The sequence below is a fragment of the Vulpes vulpes genome, chromosome 12 (genome assembly GCF_048418805.1).
Source record: "Vulpes vulpes isolate BD-2025 chromosome 12, VulVul3, whole genome shotgun sequence".
NCBI classification, from domain to species: Eukaryota; Metazoa; Chordata; class Mammalia; order Carnivora; family Canidae; genus Vulpes; species Vulpes vulpes.
The window spans coordinates 52034559-52053244 of NC_132791.1; the positions used below are offsets into that span (position 1 = coordinate 52034559).

The window sequence follows — 18686 nt, forward strand, 5'->3', positions numbered from 1 at the left end:
TTTTGGGGGATCCCTGGGTGGCGCAGTGGTTTGGCGCCTGCCTTTGGCCTAGGGCGCGATCCTGGAGACCTGGGATCGAATCCCACATCGGGCTCCTGGTGCATGGAGCCTGCTTCTCCCTCTGCCTATGTCTCTGCCTCTCTCTCTCTCTCTGTGACTATCATAAATAAATAAAATTAAAAAAAATAAAATAAAATATCATTAAAAAAAAAAAAAAGAATTTTTCTGCCTCTCTGAAAACCCTCCATGTACCCTATTCCAATTATATCACTCCCTATCCCAAAAGTAACCATGATGTTGACTTTTATTATATTCAGTTCCTTGCATTTCTTAATAGTTTTATCTACTTATCTACATGTACTTAGTTTAGCCTTTTTTTAATGACAGCTTTTTTTGAGATATGATTCACATACCATAAAATTCACCCATTTAAATTGTACAATTCACTTGTTTTTAGTATATTCACAAAGTTGCACAATCATCACTATATTAAATTTTAAAACATTTTTATCACCCCAAAAGAAACCCTATGTCTGTTAGCAGTTACTTTCCCTTTCCTGCCAAGCCTTCCAGGCTGAGGCAATCACCAGTCTACTTTTATTCTCTATGGTTTTGCCTATTCTGGACACTTCATATAAATGAGATTACGCAAAATCTGTTTTGGGGGACCAACTTCTCTCACTTTGAATATTGTTTTTGGGGGTTCATCCATGTTGTTGCATGTATCAGTACTTCATTTCTTTTTATGGCTGAATAATATTCACCCTATGGATTATACCACATTTTATTTATTTATTCATTAGTTGATAGACATCTTGATTATTTCTGCTTTTTGGCTTTGATGATTAATGTTGAGAACATGTGGGGATCCCTGGGTGGCGCAGCGGTTTGGCGCCTGCCTTTGGCTCCGGGCGTGATCCTGGAGACCCGGGATCGAATCCCACATCAGGCTCCTGGTGCATGGAGCCTGCATCTCCCTCTGCCTATGTCTCTGCCTCTCTCTCTCTCTCTGTGACTATCATAAATAAATAAAACTTTAAAAAAAATGTTGAGAACATGTGTAAACATATCTGTTTTTTTTATAGATTTTATTTATTTATTCATGAGAGACACGAGAGAGGCAGAAACATAGGCAGAGGGAGGAGCAGCCTCCCTGCGGGGAATGTGATGTGGGACTCGATCCCAGGACCCCAGGATCACGACCTGAGCTGAAGGCAGACTGGTTACTGAGCCACCCAGGGATCCCTTTGTGTACATGTTTTAGTGTGGACATGTGTCTTCATTTCTTTTGGGTGCATCTCTGGGAGCTGGAATTATGGGTCTTGTGGTAGCTCTATGTTTGATCTTTTGAGGAGCTGCCAGACTGGTTTCCACAGTGTCTGGATTGTTTCATATTCCTGCCAGCAGAATGTAGGGACTATGATTTTTTCATATCCTTGCCAACACTTATTGTTACCATTTTTTATGGCCACCCTAGATTTTCTCCTCCACCCCCCAGGCATCCTTTTTAAAATACGCTTTTTATTTTGGATTAATTTTACATTTATAGAAAAGTTGCAAAGATAGTACAGAGAATTACCATACAGCCCTCACCTAATTTCTGCTTTACCCAACATCATAATCTTACATTACTGTGGTATATTTGTTAAAACTAGTTTTGCTTTTTTATTTAAGATCTGCTATGTTTTTTAAATTTCCTCTATCCCTTTATTTTTCTTACAACTTAACCTGTTGGAGAACCCAGATCATTGAGTTTCTAAGGCTGAATTTTTTTTTTAATTTTTAAATTTTTTTATTTATTCATGAGAGACACAGAGAGAGACAGAGAGGCAGAGACTTAGGCAGAGGGAGAAACAAGCTCCCCATGAGGAGCCTGATGCGAGAGTCAATCCCAGGACCTCAGGATCATGACCCTAGCCAAAGGCAGACACTCAACCACTGAGCCATCCAGGTGCCCCCCTACTTGTTTTTTTTTTTTTTTTTTTTAAGATTTTATTTATTCATGAAAGACAGAGAGAGAGAGGCCGAGACACAGGCAGAGGGAGAAACAGGCTCCATGCAGGAAGCCTGACTTGGGATTTGATTCTGGGTCTTCAGGATCACACCCTGAACTGAAGGTGACACTAAACCCCTGAGCCACCTGGGCTGTCCTTGTTCTTTTTTTCTTTTTTTTTTTTTAAAAAAAAAAAAGCTTTGTGGAGGGATCCCTGGGTGGCTCAGCAGTTTAACGCCTGCCTTTGGCCCAGGGCATGATTCTGAAGACCCGGGATCAAGTCCCACATTGGGGTCCCCACAAGGAGCCTGCTTCTCCCTCTGCCTCTCTCTCTCTCTCTGTGTGTCTCTCATGAATAAATAAAATCTTCAAAAAAGAAAAAAAAAACTTTGTTGAGATAAAATTCATACACAATACAATTAATTTAAGATATACAATTCAATGGTTTTTAGTATATACAGAAATATGCAACATCACCATAATTTTTGAACATTTTCATCATCTAAAAGAAACCCTGTATCCTTTAGCTATTACTTTCCCATACCCCCACCCCTTTTGTTCTAGCCCTGATCAACCACTAACCTACTTTCCGGCTTTATAGATTTCCCTATTCTGGATTTCATATGGATGGAATTATATAATATGTAGTCTTTTGTGATTGGCTTTTTTACTTGGCATAATGATTTCAAAGTTCACCCTAGTTGTGGCACATATTAGTACTTCCTTTCCTTTTTTTCTTTTTTCAAGATTTTATTTTTAAGTAATCTCTACACCCAGTGTAGAGGGGGCTTGAACTCACAATTCCAAGACTAAGAGTCACATGCTCTTCTGACGGAGCCAGACAGGCAACCCCTTCCTTTCCCTTTTTTATAGCCCAATTATTTCCCCATTATTTGGATAGATCACTTTTTTTAAAAAAGATTTTATTTATTTATTCATAAGGGACAGGCAGAGACCTAGGCAGAGGGAGAAGCAGGCTCCCTGCAGGGAGCCTGATGCAGGACTCGATCCCAGGACGCTGGGATCACGACCTGAGCTGAAGGCAGACACTCAACCTCTGAGCCTTCCAGGTACCCCGATAGATAACTTTTGTTTATCCATTTGTCCATTGATGGACATTTGAGTTGTATTCACTTTTTGGCTATTATGAATAATGCTGCTCTACATATTTATGTACCAGTTTTTATGCAGACATGTTTTAATTTCCCTCGGAGTAGAATTAATAGGTTTTGTGGTAATCTTATGTTTAATCATTTGAGACACGCCCAGCTGTTTTCCCAGTGTCTGCATCATTTTAAAATCCCACCAGCAGAGTGTGAGAGTTACAGTTTCTCTGATATCTTCATCAACATTGTTATTATCTGAGATGGATTCTAGTCATCCTCTTGGGTGTGAAGTGGTATCTCATTGTGGTTTGATTTGCATTTCCTTGATGACTAATGATGAGCATCTTTTCATGTGCCTATTGGCTATTTATATATCTTCCTTAGAGAAATGTCTGTTCAGATCCTTTGCCCATTTTTTAAAAAATTTTATTTATTTATGATAGTCACAGAGAGAGAGAGAGGCAGAGACACAGGCAGAGGGAGAAGCAGGCTCCATGCACCGGGAGCCCGACGTGGGACTCGATCCTGGGTCTCCAGGATCGCACCCTGGGCCAAAGGCAGGCGCCAAACCGCTGCGCCACCCCGGGATCCCTTTTGCCCATTTTTAAATTGTATTGGCTTTTTATTATTGAGTTGTAAGAATTCTTTGTATATTCTAGATTCAAATCCTTACCAGATAATACATTTTAAAATTTTTTCTCTCATTCTCCCTAATTTCTCTAGCCAGAACCTCCAGCACAAAGTCAAAAAGAAGTGAAGGGCACCTGGTGATTCTTGATCTTTGTGTTGTGAGTTTGAGCCCCATGTTGGGTTAGAGATTACTTAAAAAAACAAACCTTAGAAAAAGATCAACAAAACAATATTCACACATTATCATTATAGTCTATCACTTTATATTAAGGTTCATTCTTTGTGTTGGATTTCCTGTGGATTTTGACAAATGTGTAATGTCATGTATTCACTATTACAGTATTGTACAGAATAGTTTAACAGCCCTAAAAATCCTCTGTGTTCTGTCTTTTCTTTTTTGTGTGTGTGTGTGTGTGTTTCTATCTTTTCATCCTTTCCTCCCTCTCCCTGAACTTCTGGCATTCACTGATTTTTTTACTGTCTCTATACTCTTGCCTTTTCCAGAATGTCATGTGTGTGGGGTCATATGTTATTTAGCCTTTTCAGACTGGCTTCTTCCACTTACCAATGTATATTTAAGGTTCCCCCATTTTTTGGTTTTGCTTTGCTTTGTGTCTTGATAGGTCATTTTTTAATCACTAAGTAGTACTCCATTGTATGTGTATATATGACAGTTTATCCATTTATCTAATGAAGGGCTTCTTGCTTGCTCTCAAGTTTTGGCAGTTACGAATAAAGCTGTTGTAAACATTCATGTGCAGGTTTTTTTTAAGGATATAAGTTTTTCAACTCATTTGGGTAAGTACCAATTAGTGCAATTATTTTTAAAGATTATTTATTAGAGAAAGAGGGGGGAGCGAGACAGTGAGGGGAGGAGCAAAGGGAGAGGGACAAGCAGGCTATACGCTAAGCGCGGAGCCCTACTTGGGGCTCAATCTCAGGACTCTGATATGATTTAGCCAAAACCAAAGTTGAATGCTCAGATGCTCAACCAACTGAGCCACCCAGGCACCCCTGAGGCATGCTAGTATTGCTAGGTTGTGTGGTAACACTATGTTTAGTTTTATTGGAAACTGTCAAACTGTCTTACAAAGTGGCTGTATCATTTTGCATTCCCATGGAATGAGAGTTCCTTTGCTCCATATCCTCACAAGCATTTACTATTGTCACTATTTTGGATTTTAGTCTTCCTAATAATAGGTGTGTATTTATGGTATTTATCTTATTGCTTCAATTTATAAGTCCCTGATGACATATGATGTTGAGCATCTTTTCATATGTGTATTTGCCATTTGTATATCTTTTTTGGTGAGCTATCACCTCGTATTTTTAACTTGATTGTTTATTTTCTTATTGTTGAGTTTTAGGTGTACTTTATATATTTTAGACACAAATTATTTATTGAATATTTGTTTTGCAGATATTTTTTCCAACTCTGTGGTTTCTTTTTTCATCCTCTTATCAGTGTCTTTCATAGAACAGAATTTAAAAATTTTAATGATGTACCAGAGCTCCCAGGTGGCTCAGTCGATTAAGGTCTGCCTTCAGCTCATAACATGATCCCAAGGTCCTGAAATCAAGTCCCGCAGTGGGCTCCCTGCTCAGTGGGGAGCCTTCTTCTCCCTCTCCCTCTGCCTGCCAATCCCCCTGCTTGTGTTCTCTCTCTCTGACAAATAAATAAAATCTTAAAAAATTTAATGATGTACCACTTATCAACTTTTTTTCTTTTGTGGATTATGCTTTCGGTGTTGTATATAAAAACTCATCACCTAAGATCATCTAGATTTTTTCCTATATTATTGTCTAGAAGTTTTATAGTGTTGTATATTATATCTGTTGTCCATTCTGAGTTAATTTATGTGAAAATTGTAAGATCTATGTCTAGGTTCTTTTTATTTCTTTACATATGGATGTCCAGTTGTTCCAGTTGAAAAGACTTTCTATTCTGTGTTGAATTGTCTTTTCTTCTTTGTCAAAGTTTATTTGAATATATTTTTATGAGTCTCTTTCTAGATTCTGTATTCTGTTCTCTTGATCTGTTTGTTCTTTCACCAATACCAAACTATCTTGATTACTGTAGCTTTATAATATGTCTTGAAGTCAGGGAGTATCTTTCCTCTGATTTTGTTCTTCAACAATGTATTCTGGGTCTATTACTTTTCCATATTGTTAAAACCAAATTTCAGCTGAGTAAAATTTAAAGATCTAAATACTTTTATTCAATGATTTGTGAATCAGGCAACATTCCATCTAGCAGACAGAAAGGCACACCAAAGGGCTATACAAATTAGATTTATATAGGCAGAGTGGGACAGAACAAGGAAGTTACTAGTAAAGAGTAGATTGTGGCAAGGTCACCTTCCTTTAGGGGATGGCAGGGTTCTGTCAGTTTACCTCACTAGTGCTGATCATGTAATTCCAGATTGACTGGTATAAGAGTCCACTTCTGGAAGAAGTTGAAACTGATTAAGTATTTTTTTTAAAGAATTTATTTATTTACTTATTTGAGAGGGAGCATGTGCATGAGCTGGGGGAGGGGCAGAGAGAGAATTTTTCTTTTTTTCTTTTTCTTTTTTTTTTTTTAAGATTTTATTTATTTATTCATGAGAGACACAGAGAGAGGCAGAGACATAGGCAGAGGAAGAAGCAGGCTCCCTGTGGGGAGCCTGATGTGGGACTTGATACCAGGACCCCAGAATCATGACCTGAGCTGAAGGCAGACTCAACCACTGAGCCACCCAGGCACCCCTCTTTTTTTTTTTTTTAAGATTTTATTTATTTATGAGAGACACACAGAGGCAGAGTCATAGGCAGAGGGAGAAGCAGGCTTCTCTCTGGGAGCCTGATGTGGGACTTAATCCCTGGACCCCAGGATCACTCCCTGAGCTGAAGGCAGATGCTCAACCACTGAGCCAGCCAGGCATTCCTCTTTTCCTTTTTTTTTTTTTTCTTTTTTTTAAAGATTTATTTATTTGAGAGAGAGAATAGGAGCAGGAGGAGAGGAAGAGAATCTCAAGCAGACTCCCTGCTTAATGAGGAGCCTGAAGTGGGGCTCCATCCCACAACCCTGAGATTATTACCTGAGCCAAAATCAAGAATCAGATGCTTAACCAACTGAGCCTCCCAGGCACCCTGAGAGAGAGAATTTTAAGCAGACTGTACTGAATACAGAGCCAGAAGTGGGTCTCAATTACATGACCCAGAGATCATGATCCAAGCCAAAATCAAGAGTTAGTTGATGGACTGAGCCACCCAAGCACCCCTAAATTAAGTATTAAGTCTCAGTTTGGTGATGTGGGCTTAGCACAAGTGACTCCATTTTGGGCCTATGGTCTCTTTTTTAACAATATAAACTTTAGAATCAATTTGTTGATATCCAAATTGTATTTTGATTGGGTTTGCATTGAATCTATAGATCAAGTTGGAAAGAGCGGACATTTTGACAATATTGAGTCTTCCTATTCATGAACATGCAATATCTCTCTATTTATATACATTTTCTTGGAATTGTTCAGTGAATTTTACTTTTTTCACTTGAGGATTCACCTTGGAGATAAATTTACATTGGCATATACCTTCTTTTTTAATACCTGAATAATATTTCATTGATTGTACAAAATATTACATAGCCATTCTCATATTGATGGATATTTAGGTTGTTTCCAATTATTTTCTACCACAAACAGTGCTTCAGTGAAATTGTCATATCATTTATTTTTGTGCATGTTAGTAGATCTTTGGATAAATTTCTAGGAATAAAGTTGTTTGGCCAAAAGTAGGTACACTTTTAATTTTGGTAGCTTTTGCCAGTTTTCCCTTCAAAGTAGTTTTGTGATTTACACTCCCAGGATGGTACACGAGTGTTCATTTTCCATGGCTTCACCACTATAGCAGTTATTGATTCTTACAGTTTTTATCAGTTGCATTATTGAACGATCTATCTCATTGTAATATTTATATTTCTTCTGCATGTGAGATTGGGCTACTTTTTATCTGTATAAAATTCCTACTGGGGTGGTGCCTGGGTGGCTTAGTGAATTGAGCATCTGACTCTTGGCTTTGGCTCAGGTTGTGTTCTTGGGGTCCTGGGATTGAGCCCTGTGTCAGGCTCTCTGCTCAGTGCAGAGTCTCTTTGAGATTCTCTATTCCTCTCCCTCTCCCCACTCTAGTCCACTCACTGTCTCAGATAAATTAATCTTTTTAAAAAGTCCTAGTGGGTGCCTGGCTGGCTTAGTCATTGGAGCATGTGATGCTTGATCTCGGGGTTGTTAAGTTTGAGCTCTATGTTGGGTGTAGAAGTTACTTTAAAAAAATAAAATCTTTATTTACTCACGAGAGACACAGAAAGAGAGAGAGACACAGGCAGAGGGAGAGGCAGGCTCCACATGGGGAACCCAATGTGGAGCTCGATTCCAGGAGCCTGGGATCACGACCTGTACTGAAGACAGACATTCAACCACTGATCCACCCAAGCATCCCCCCAAAATAAAATCTTTAAAAGTCCTAGTAATTTAAACTATCTTTTAAAAAACTGATTATGTGGGGGGAAAAAAGTCGGAATTATGGAAGACTCACAGTACCTTAAATAAATATGGGTGCCTGGCTGGCTCAGAGCATGTGACTTTTGATCTTACGGTCATGAGTTTAAGCCCCACATTAAGCATGGAGCCTACTTTAAATAAAGTAATTAAAAAAATAAATGTAAGTGGTAAAAAATTTAAGATTTTAAATTTTTACTTTTTATTTATTTTCTTTTATTGTTTTAAAGATTTTAGGGCAGCCCCAGTGGCTCAGTGGTTTAGCGCTGCCTTCAGCCCAGGGCATGATCCTGGAGACCCGGGATCAAGTCCCACATGAGGCTCCCTGCATGGAGCCTGCTTTGCCCTCTGCCTGTGTCTCTGCCTCTCTCTCTCACTCTCTCTCTCTCTGTCTCATGAATAAATCAGTAAAATCTTAAAAAAAAGATTTTATTGGTTTATTTGTCAGAGAGCACAAGGAAGTGGAGCAGCAAGCAGAGGGAGAAGCAGTCTCCCTGCTGAGCAAGAAGCCCAATGCAGAACTCAATCCCAGGACAGCAGATGCTCAACCGCTGAGCCACCCAGGCACTACCCCCCACCCCCGCTTTTTTTTTTAATTTTTAAATTTAGCTTCCTCACTTTCCTTCATGAGTCTTCTATAGTTTTCTAAGTACAGATCCTTTGCCTCTTTGGTTAGGTTTTTTCCTAGGTGTCATATGGTTTTTGATGCAGTTGTAAATGGGACTGACTCCTTAATTTCTCTTCTGTCTCATTGTTAGTGTGTAGAAATGCAACTAATTTCTATGCATTGATTATATATCCTGCCACGTTGCTAAATTCCTGTATGAGTTCTAGGAATTTTGAGGTGGAATCTTTTGGGTTTTCCACGTCTAGTATCATGTCATCCACGAAGAGTGAGAGTTTGACTTCTTTGCTGATTTGGCTGCCTTTTATTTCTTTTTATTGTCTGATTGCTGAGGCTAGGACTTCTAGTACTGTGTTGAACAGTGGTAGTGATAGTGGACATCCCTGATGTGTTCCTGGCCTTAGGGGGAAAGCTCTCAGTTTTTCCTTATTGAAGATGATATTTGTTTCCTTATTGAAGGTGATATTTGTTATGGACTTTTTGTAGGTGGCCTTATGATACTGTTATGTTTCCTTTATCTCTACACTGTGAAGAGTTTTAATCAAGAAAGGATGTTGTACTTTATCAAATACTTTTTCTGCATCTATTGAGAGGATCATATGATTCTTGTCCTTTCTTTTATTAATGTAGTGTATCATATTGATTGATTTGTGGATGTTGAACCACTCTTGCATCCCAGGAATAAATCCGACTTGATTGTGGTGAATAATCCTTTTAATGTCCTATTGGATTCCTGTTGGCTAGTATCTTGATGAGAATTTTTATATTAATGTTCATCAGGAATATTGGTCTATAATTCTTCTTTTTGGTGGGGTCTTTGATTTTGGAATCAAGGTAATGCTGGCCTCATAGAGAGAGTTTGGATGTTTTCCTTCCATTTCTATAATTTGAAATAGCTTCAGAAGAATAGGTATTAATTCTTCTTTTAATGTTTGGTAGAATTCCCCTGGGAAGCCATCTGGACCTGGACTCTTGTTGGGAAATTTTTGATTACTGCTTTGATTTCCTTGCTGGGTATGAGTCTGTTCAGGTTTTCTATTACTTCCTGTTTCAGTTTTGGTAGTTCATATGTCTCTAGGAATGCATCCATTTCTTCCAAATTCCCTAATTTTTGGCATATCGTTGCTCATAATGTATTCTTATAATTATTTGTATTTCTTTGGAGTTGGTTGTGATCTTTCCTCTTTTTTTTTAATGTTTTTTTATTTTATTTTTTTATTTGTGATAGTCACACAGAGAGAGAGAGAGACAGGCAGAGACATAGGCAGAGGGAGAAGCAGGCTCCATGCACCAGGAGCCCGACGTGGGACTCGATCCCGGGTCTCCAGGATCGCGCCCTGGGCCAAAGGCAGGCGCCGAACCGCTGCACCACCCAGGGATCCCGATCTTTCCTCTTTTATTCATGATTTTATTTATGTAGGTTCTTTCTCTTTACTTTTTGATAAGTCTGGCCAGGGGGGTTATTTATCTTATTAATCCTTTTTTTTTTTTTTAAGATTTTTATTTATTCATGAGAGAGAGAGAGAGAGAGGCAGAGACATAGGCAGAGGGGGAGGCAGGCTCCCTCTGGGGAGCCTGATGTGAGACTCCATCCCGGGACCTTGGGATCACAAGCTGAGCCAAAGGCAGATGCTTAACCATTGAGCCACCCAGGTACCCATATCTTATTATTCTTTCAAAGAACCAGGTCCTGGTTTCATTGATCTGTTCTATTGTTCTTTTGGTCTCTATTTTATTGATATCTGCTCTAATCTTTATTATCTTCTTCTGCTTAGTTTAGGTTTTATTTGCTATTCTTTGTCCAGCTCCTTTAGATGTAAGGTTAGGTTGTGTATTTGAGATCTTTCTTATTCCTTTAGAAAGGCTTGTATTGCTGTATACTTTTCTCTTAGGATAGCCTTTGCTTCATCCCAAATGTTTTGGACAGTTGTGTTTTCATTTTCATTTATTTTCTGAAACAATTTTAGAATTATAGTTACTTTTCATCTGGACTACTACATGGCTTCTCATGTGATTTAAATACAAGCTAATTTTATTAGTAAAATGTGATGATAATGTTTAATATATATATTCTAAAGTTGGCATATGATATTAAAGTGAAAATTTATAAATGAGACTACCTAACTGTTCTTTTTTCTTTGGCTGGAACTTTTTTAAAAAAAAATTTTTTGGGGGGGGACTTTATTTTAAAAAAATTTAGGGGCACCTGGGTGGTTCAGTGATTGAGTGTCTGTCTTTGGCTCCGGGCATGATCCTGGGTTCCTGGGATCGAGTCCCACATTGAGCTCCCTGCGTGGAGCCTGCTTCTCCCTCTGGCTATGTCTCTGCCTCTCTCTTTCCGTCTCTCTCATGAATGAATAAATAAAATCTTTAAAAATTTTTAGAAGAGATATTTTATATATTTCTCTATGAAAAAAGTATTTACTCTTGTTTGTTTCAGACCTGTAGATATCTGGGCTTTGGGTTGTATGATCATTGAGATGGCCACTGGAAATCCCTATCTTCCTAGCAGTTCTGATTTGGATTTACTTCATAAAATTGTTTTAAAAGTAGGTAGGTACTACTGAAATACACTGTTACATACCTAAAGTAAATATTGCTATATCAGTTGTGCTTGATTTTCAGTTTCAGAGTTTTTTCTTTATATGAACAGGGAAGCACATTGTTTTGATAGATGGCAGGAAGTGTTCACCTTGTGCTGATAAAGAAGGTAGAAAATTCATCTCCGTTTTTGTAAATATTTTCTTTGCCAGGTTGCAAATAGCTAAGTCATTTGATAATGGCTGATACTAAGAAAAATGGTGCCATAGGAACCCACTTCAATTTGTCTAAAAGTTGTTTTGAAATTTTGGTTTCTACAAGTATTTGCGTCTCTCAAAGAGGACTTTTATTTTATTTTTTATTTATTTTATTTTATTTTTAAAAAGATTTGATTTATTCATTTATTTGAGAGAGAGAGAGGGATAAGCAGACCCCCTGCTGAGCAGGGAGCCTGATGTGGGCCTGGATCCCAGGACTTTGAGATCATGACCTGAGCTGAAGGCAGGCACTTAATCAACTGAGCAAACCCAGGCACCCTTCAAAGAGTACTTTTAAAAAATAGAGTTGATCTAGATTTTTTGTAAGCACTTAGAGATAGAAAGTTACTTATTGAGAAAACTTTTTTTAAAAACCACAGTGGATATCCAGGTAGCTAAATAACTTATCCAAAAATACATTTGATGAGCAGTTTTACTTATTTGATGATCTGCTTTGACTACCCAAACATTTTGCTGGATAACCTTGATCATGGAGTTTCAATATTTTTTTTTACATATTTCTGAATGATGAGCTTGAGGAGCCCCTTTTGTGGTAGAGAAGCTATACATAAATATGTAATTACAGGATCATGAGGAGGATACTGTACGTGACTATAAAAATCATGAAGTATGGATAAACATTAATTAAAGATACAGTTTGAAGTCTTAAAGCATCACACCTTTTTGGTTATGTTTAAAGTTCTAATTATGAGAGTAATGTTAGAAAAAATGCTAGAGGTGGGACTAATTCTGTCACTTTCCAGGTAAGGAAACTTAGAGAAGAAGCATACAGAGGGAAGGAATTTGCCCAGGGTCACAGAACTGGTTGTAGCAAAACTGGCACTGGGACTTAGTTCTCTCCATTCCTATTTACAATTCTTTCTATTCTACCTCTACTCTATAGCCTTGTTTCTTTGTAATATTTCTATTTCTAAATAATGTTTGAATAAGGCTTTGAAGCTGTTTGAGTAAGGCTTTGCTGATAAACACTTGTTAGACCATTTAGATACCCATATAGAAATGTGTAAGAGTTTGTGCTTTTCCTGATAACATTATATGTCTTATATTTGGGGAAATGAAAATGAACCTGGTGGTTTTAAATTTTCTACTGCCTACATGCTATCAAGAGATTACTGGGGAAATTTCCAATTTTTTTGCTATATTCAGATAGTTTCTTATTCAACCTTAAAAATTAAAAGAACATGGGACGCCTGAGTGGCTTAGTGGTTGATACTCTGCCTTTGGTTCAGCATGATACTGGAGTCCTGGGATTGAGTCCTGCATGGGCTCCCTGCATGGAACCTGCTTCTCCTTCTGCATATGTCTCTGCCTCTCTCTCTCTGTGTCTCTCATGAATAAATACACAAAATCTTAAAAAAATATATAAAAGAACATAATTGTTACTCTCTTTTTAGTAATTTTTTTCTTTTTAGTAATTTAATGCAGACCACATAGTAACTTGTTTATTTTGATTGTAGATTAATTTCCCTGTTTTCTTATATTCATATTTTTTTTCTTTTTTCAGGCAATTTGACACCTCACTTACAGAATATCTTTTCCACGAGTCCCATTTTTGCTGGGGTGGTTCTTCCTCAAGTTCAACACACCAAAAATGCAAGAAAAAAATACCCAAAACTAAATGGATTGTTGGCAGATATAGTTGACGTACGTTAAGAATTAAGGACTTATTCCTGGGAAATTTGCATAAATTATAATATAGTTTTAAGTTATTATTTTAATGAAATTCTAAAAGGATTCAATAACATTCATTCATATTATCTCTTAAAAGTTACTGTATTTCTACTTTCTGTCTTTAGTCCAGAAAAATTAAAATTCGTAGATTGTTAGAACTGAAAACTCCCTAGGATGATCCTGTCCATTATTTTTAGTTTATCCCAATTTTAATGATCATTAGGGATAAATTGGAAAATTTTGAAGGACTTAACCATGTTTATCACCACCTTTTAATAGCCAGTCTACCCAAGTTCCTTATGTACTTGTATCCTGAGAGATCTACTAGGCATTGACAGCTGCAGTTTTAATGTTGTTTGAGGTATACCAATGCCAAAATTTACCTTGAATTTGGAGAAAACAAAAACATTATACTATATATAATACTTGCTAATTATTTTTAAATGTAAATTTCTTTTTGAACTAGGTAATAAAGATAGTAATATACTTAGTGCAAAATTCAAAAAGTAAGAGAATTTACTGTGGAAAGTAATGTGTTTCTATTTATTTTGTCTATCTAGCTAATTTCCTTTCCCAAGGTCAACTGAAGTATCTTATTTCTGATGTATAGCTCTTTAAAAAAAGTGGTTACCTAAATTTCAAAGCAAGTATGGTGTAGTGTTTATAGGAAGGAGCTCTGGAATCACATAGACTAAAACTCAGCTCTGTCACTAATTAGCTCTGTAACCTTGGGAAAGTCACTTAATCTCTGTGACCCAGATTACTGGGCTATAAAACAACATTAACAGTCTTTATTTTGGGGGGCTGGAGGATTAAATGAAGTAATGGTGAAAATGTTCTGAGCACAGGGCCTTGATTAAGCTGTTGACAAGTTTTGTCAATTTTAATTGTTGCTGTTATTGTTTAGGTAAACTTGTTAAACATATAATATGTAGCATCTAAAGACTATTCTTTCTTTTTTTAAGATTTTATTTATTTACTCATAAGAGATACACAGAGAGAGGCAGAGACATAGGCAGAGAGAGAAGCAGGCACCCTGTGGGGAGCCTGATGTAGGACTTGATCCCAGGACCCTGGGATCATGACCTGAGCCAAAGGCAGAATCTGCTCAACCACTGAGCCACCCAGGTGTCCCTCTAAAGACCATTCTTAATGGGGAAAATTATTTCATTGTTATCTAGAGAAAACTAGAGTTTATTAATAATCTGATTTGTCGGGGTCCCAGGTAGCTCACACAATTGAGTGTCTGACTCTTGTTTTTGGCTCAGGTCATGATCTCAAGGTTGTGAGACTGAGCCCCATCATGGCCTCCACCCTCAACAGGGAGTCTACTTAAGATTCTCTCTCTCTGGAGGCACTTGGATAGTTCAGTTGGGTAAGTATCTGACGATTGATTTTGGCTCAGATCATTGAACTCATGATTGTGAGATCAAACCCAGAGCTGGGCTCTGCACTCAGTGAGGAATCTGCTTGAGATTCTCTCTCCCTCTCCCTCTGCCCCTCCCACTCATGCTCACTCTTGCTCTCTCTCACTCAAATAAATATATTATTTTAATGAATGAATTTAATGAAACATTCACATGGTAGGAAACTTTACAATTTCTTTTTTGTTTTTTAAAGATTTTATTTATTTGTTTGAGAGAGAGAGAGTGCATGAGTAGGGGGAGAGGGGCAGAGGGAGAAGCAGGCTCCCCACTGAGCGGAGAGCCTGACTTGGGGCTTGATCCCAGGACTCTGAGATCATGACCTGAGCCTAAGGCAGATGCTTAATTGACTGGCCACCCAGGTGCCCCTTTATTTATGTACCTCATTTATTTTTTATTTTTGTAGCCATAGTGTCCATTTTCCAATTTTATGACTGCTGAGGTGTTCTGACACCCTGTCTTAAAACCTGAGTTGATGTGTGGTGGGAGCCGCCGGACACTTAAGATATTTTCACTTAAGATATTATTCTTTTTTTTTAAAAAAACTCCCGCCTTTTTTGTATATGTAATGATGAAACATGCTCTAATGGTTGAACAAGGAAGGAGAAAGAAAGACTCTAATTTCTGAGTGGAGATGTCTCCTTCTTTGTAGAAAAGTAGATCAAGACTGTTATCAAAATTTTGTCTGTTATATTGCACCTGACTTTAGGATCCCCCCAAATTTTGTGGCCACGTTGTGCCTTTCTTCCTAGAATTGTAAGTTGAACCCAAAGTTCAGTAACTGTTTACACTGTGAAGTGGACATTGTTACAGAGAATACACTGGAGCCTTTCTTACTATTAAGCAAATAATGCCTATGTGAATGTATGATCTGTGGAAAAGCCCCTGTATTTTTACCTGCTGATGCTGTTCTGTTGGAGAATAAATTTTGGATATTTTAAAAAATTTCCCCCAACAAAACAAAATAAAATAAATCTTAAAAAAAGAATTGGGGGGCTCCTGGGTAGCTGTGTTGGTTGAGTTTCTGACTCTGGTTTTGGCTCAGGTCATGATCTCAGGGTACTGAGATTGAGCTCCACAGCCAGCTCTGCACTCAATGTAGAGTCTACTTGTACGTCTCCTTCCCCCTAGGGGAAGGTTTTGCTTCTCACGCTCTCATTCTCTCTCTCAAATAAATAAAATCTTTTAAAAAAGTAGAAGAATCAAATTTGTTTACTACATTTTCATTTGAATTTATTTTTTATATCATAGTTTTAATTATACAAAGAATACATAATGATTATAGAAAAAGTAGAGAATGCATGATAAAAAGAAGTTAAGATTTTTCCCAACTCCTACACTCTGGGAAAAATTACTTTTGACATTTTGATTTATATACTTCTAGACTTTTGTGAACCAAATATGTGCATAGAAATTTAAGCTTTTTTTTCCTCCCCACCCCCTGAAATTTATGCTTTTAAAAGATATCATACTTCACATAGTTATGTGACCTGTTTATGTTATGTAACCATGTCAGTGAATATGGAACTACATCATAATTTTCAATGGTTGCATAGTATCATATAGCCTGACTGTTCCATAGTTTAACTGATTTATAATTTTGAACATTTGTTTTCAGGTTTTCTCTCTTTTGGTAAAGATGCTTTAGTGAACATTTTTAAAATAAGTCTTTTTGAACTTGTTTTATTATTTGTTTAGGATAAATTCCTAGAATTGTGATTAGTGGGCCACAGTGTTTATACTTTTTCAGAATTTTTAAATCTATTTTGCTATTTTTTCCTCCAGAAAGATTTTACTGATTTATGTTCAAGTACTCTCAAATAACACTGGATATAAATTCCCACTCTCAATCTAACATTGGATACTATAATTTTAAACATATTTTCCAATTTTTTAAAAAGATTTTATTTATTCATAGAGACAGAGAGAGAGAGAGAGAGAGAGAGACAGAGACACAGGCAGAGGGAGGATAAGCAGGCATCATACAGAGAGCCTGACATGGGACTCGATCCAGGGTCTCCAGGATCACACCCTGAGCTGCAGGCGGCACGAAACCGCTGTGCCACCGGGGCTGCCCATTTTCTAATTTTTTAAAGTAATCTCTATATCCAACGTGGAGCTCAAACTCACGACCCCAAGATCAAGAGTCACCATACTCAAAAAAAAAAGAGTCACCATACTCTACCAATTGAGCCACCTAGGCGCTTCAAAATATTTGCCAATTTAAGAAGCTTAAAATAGCATTCTTTTTTTTAGTTGCACTTATATCATCACAGGAAAGGTTGAACATTTTACTAATATTAATTGGCCATTTGTATTTCTTATTTTAAGAGTCATTAAACTGGGGACACCTGGGTGGCTCAGTGGTTGAGTGTCTGCCTTTGGTTCATAGCGTGATCCCAGGGTTCCAGGATTGAGTCCCATGTAGGCCTCTCTGTGAGGAGCCTGCTTCTCCCTCTCTATGTCTCTGCCTTCTCTCTGTGTCTCTCATGAATAAATAAACAAAATCTTTAAAAAATCATTAAACTATTTCTCAGACTATCTCTTTTCATATAGATTTGTAAAATAATAGGCATATTAGTCTTTTGTCATGTGTATTGTAAATATTTTTCTTCACCTTGAATAATCCAGTGACTTAGAATGCCACATTTAGCATACACAAAATGCTTATATACGCTTGGGTCTGTTTCTTTTTCATTGGTTTCTTTTTTTCTAGTATAAACATCAGTTTGATTATTGTAACTTTAAAATACATCTTAATATCTGGGGCAAAGCATGTATCATTTCCTAGATTTAAATTCTCTAAATAACTTTATTGTGATGTAATTATGTACATTAAACTACACATACTTAAAATGTATAATTTGATGAGTTTTGATAGATGTATACACCTATGAAACCACCATCGCAGTCAAGATATCTAACATTTCCATCACCCTCCAAAATGTCCTTTTTTTTTTTTTTCTTTTTTATAGATTTTATTCATGAGAGACAGAGAGAGAGAGAGAGAGAGAGAAAGGCAGAGACACAGGCAGAGGAAGAAGCAGGCTCCATGCAGGGAGCCTCATGTGGGACTCGATCCTGGGTCTCCAGGGTCAGGCCCTGGGCTGAAGGCAGTGCTAAACCACGGAGCCACCCGGGCTGCCCCCAGAATGTCCTATTATCCTTTTGCAATCCATCTTTTCCTCCATTTCTGTTCCCAGACAACCTCTAAGTTGCTTTTTATCACTATAAATTAGTTTACATTTTCTAGGATATGTATATGTATATATATACATATATATATGGAATTACATAGTATATACTCTTTGATACAGCATTATGGTTTAGAGATTTATTCATGTTTTTGTGTGTTTCATAGTGAATTCCTTTTTATTGCTGAATAGTACTCCATTGTACAGATGTATACAATTTTTATTAATCCATTCCCTGTTTTGGGTTATTTTCTATTTTTGTCTGTTACAAACAAGTGCTATGAACATTCATGTACAAGTGTTTGTAGGTGTATATTTTTATCCTTCTGAGTAAGTAAGAGTGGAATGGTGGGTTTAAGCTATGTGTATATTTAATTTTTAAAGAAACTGCCAGTCTGTTTCTCAAAGTATCATATTTTACATTTTCCAAACTAGGGCATGAATATAAATTTTCTTTTTTAAAAAAAAGACTATTTATTTGAGAGACAGAAAGGTAGCAAGAGCAAGCACAAGTGGACGTAGGGTGTGGAGAGGGGGAGAAGCTGGCTCCCCACTGAGCAGGGAGCTGATGTGGGGCTTGATCCTAGGACACCAGGATCATGACCCAAGCTGAAGGCAGACGCTTAACCAGCTGAGCCACCCCGGAGCCTCAGATTTAAAATTTAAAATTATTTTATTCAGAGAAA

At 37.3% G+C, this 18686-nt stretch overlaps 1 protein-coding gene across 2 annotated transcripts in view; it reads left to right on the forward strand.

Annotated features, from left to right (window-relative positions):
* Positions 1 to 18686, forward strand: part of CDKL3 (cyclin dependent kinase like 3) — a 58729-nt gene that overhangs the window by 25196 nt on the left and 14847 nt on the right. For both annotated transcript variants that reach the window (XM_072728588.1, XM_025994901.2), the window contains 2 exons: positions 11333 to 11445; positions 13216 to 13355. In XM_072728588.1, coding sequence (XP_072584689.1) covers positions 11333 to 11445; positions 13216 to 13355 — 253 coding nt within the window. The remainder of the gene's footprint in view (positions 1 to 11332; positions 11446 to 13215; positions 13356 to 18686) is intronic.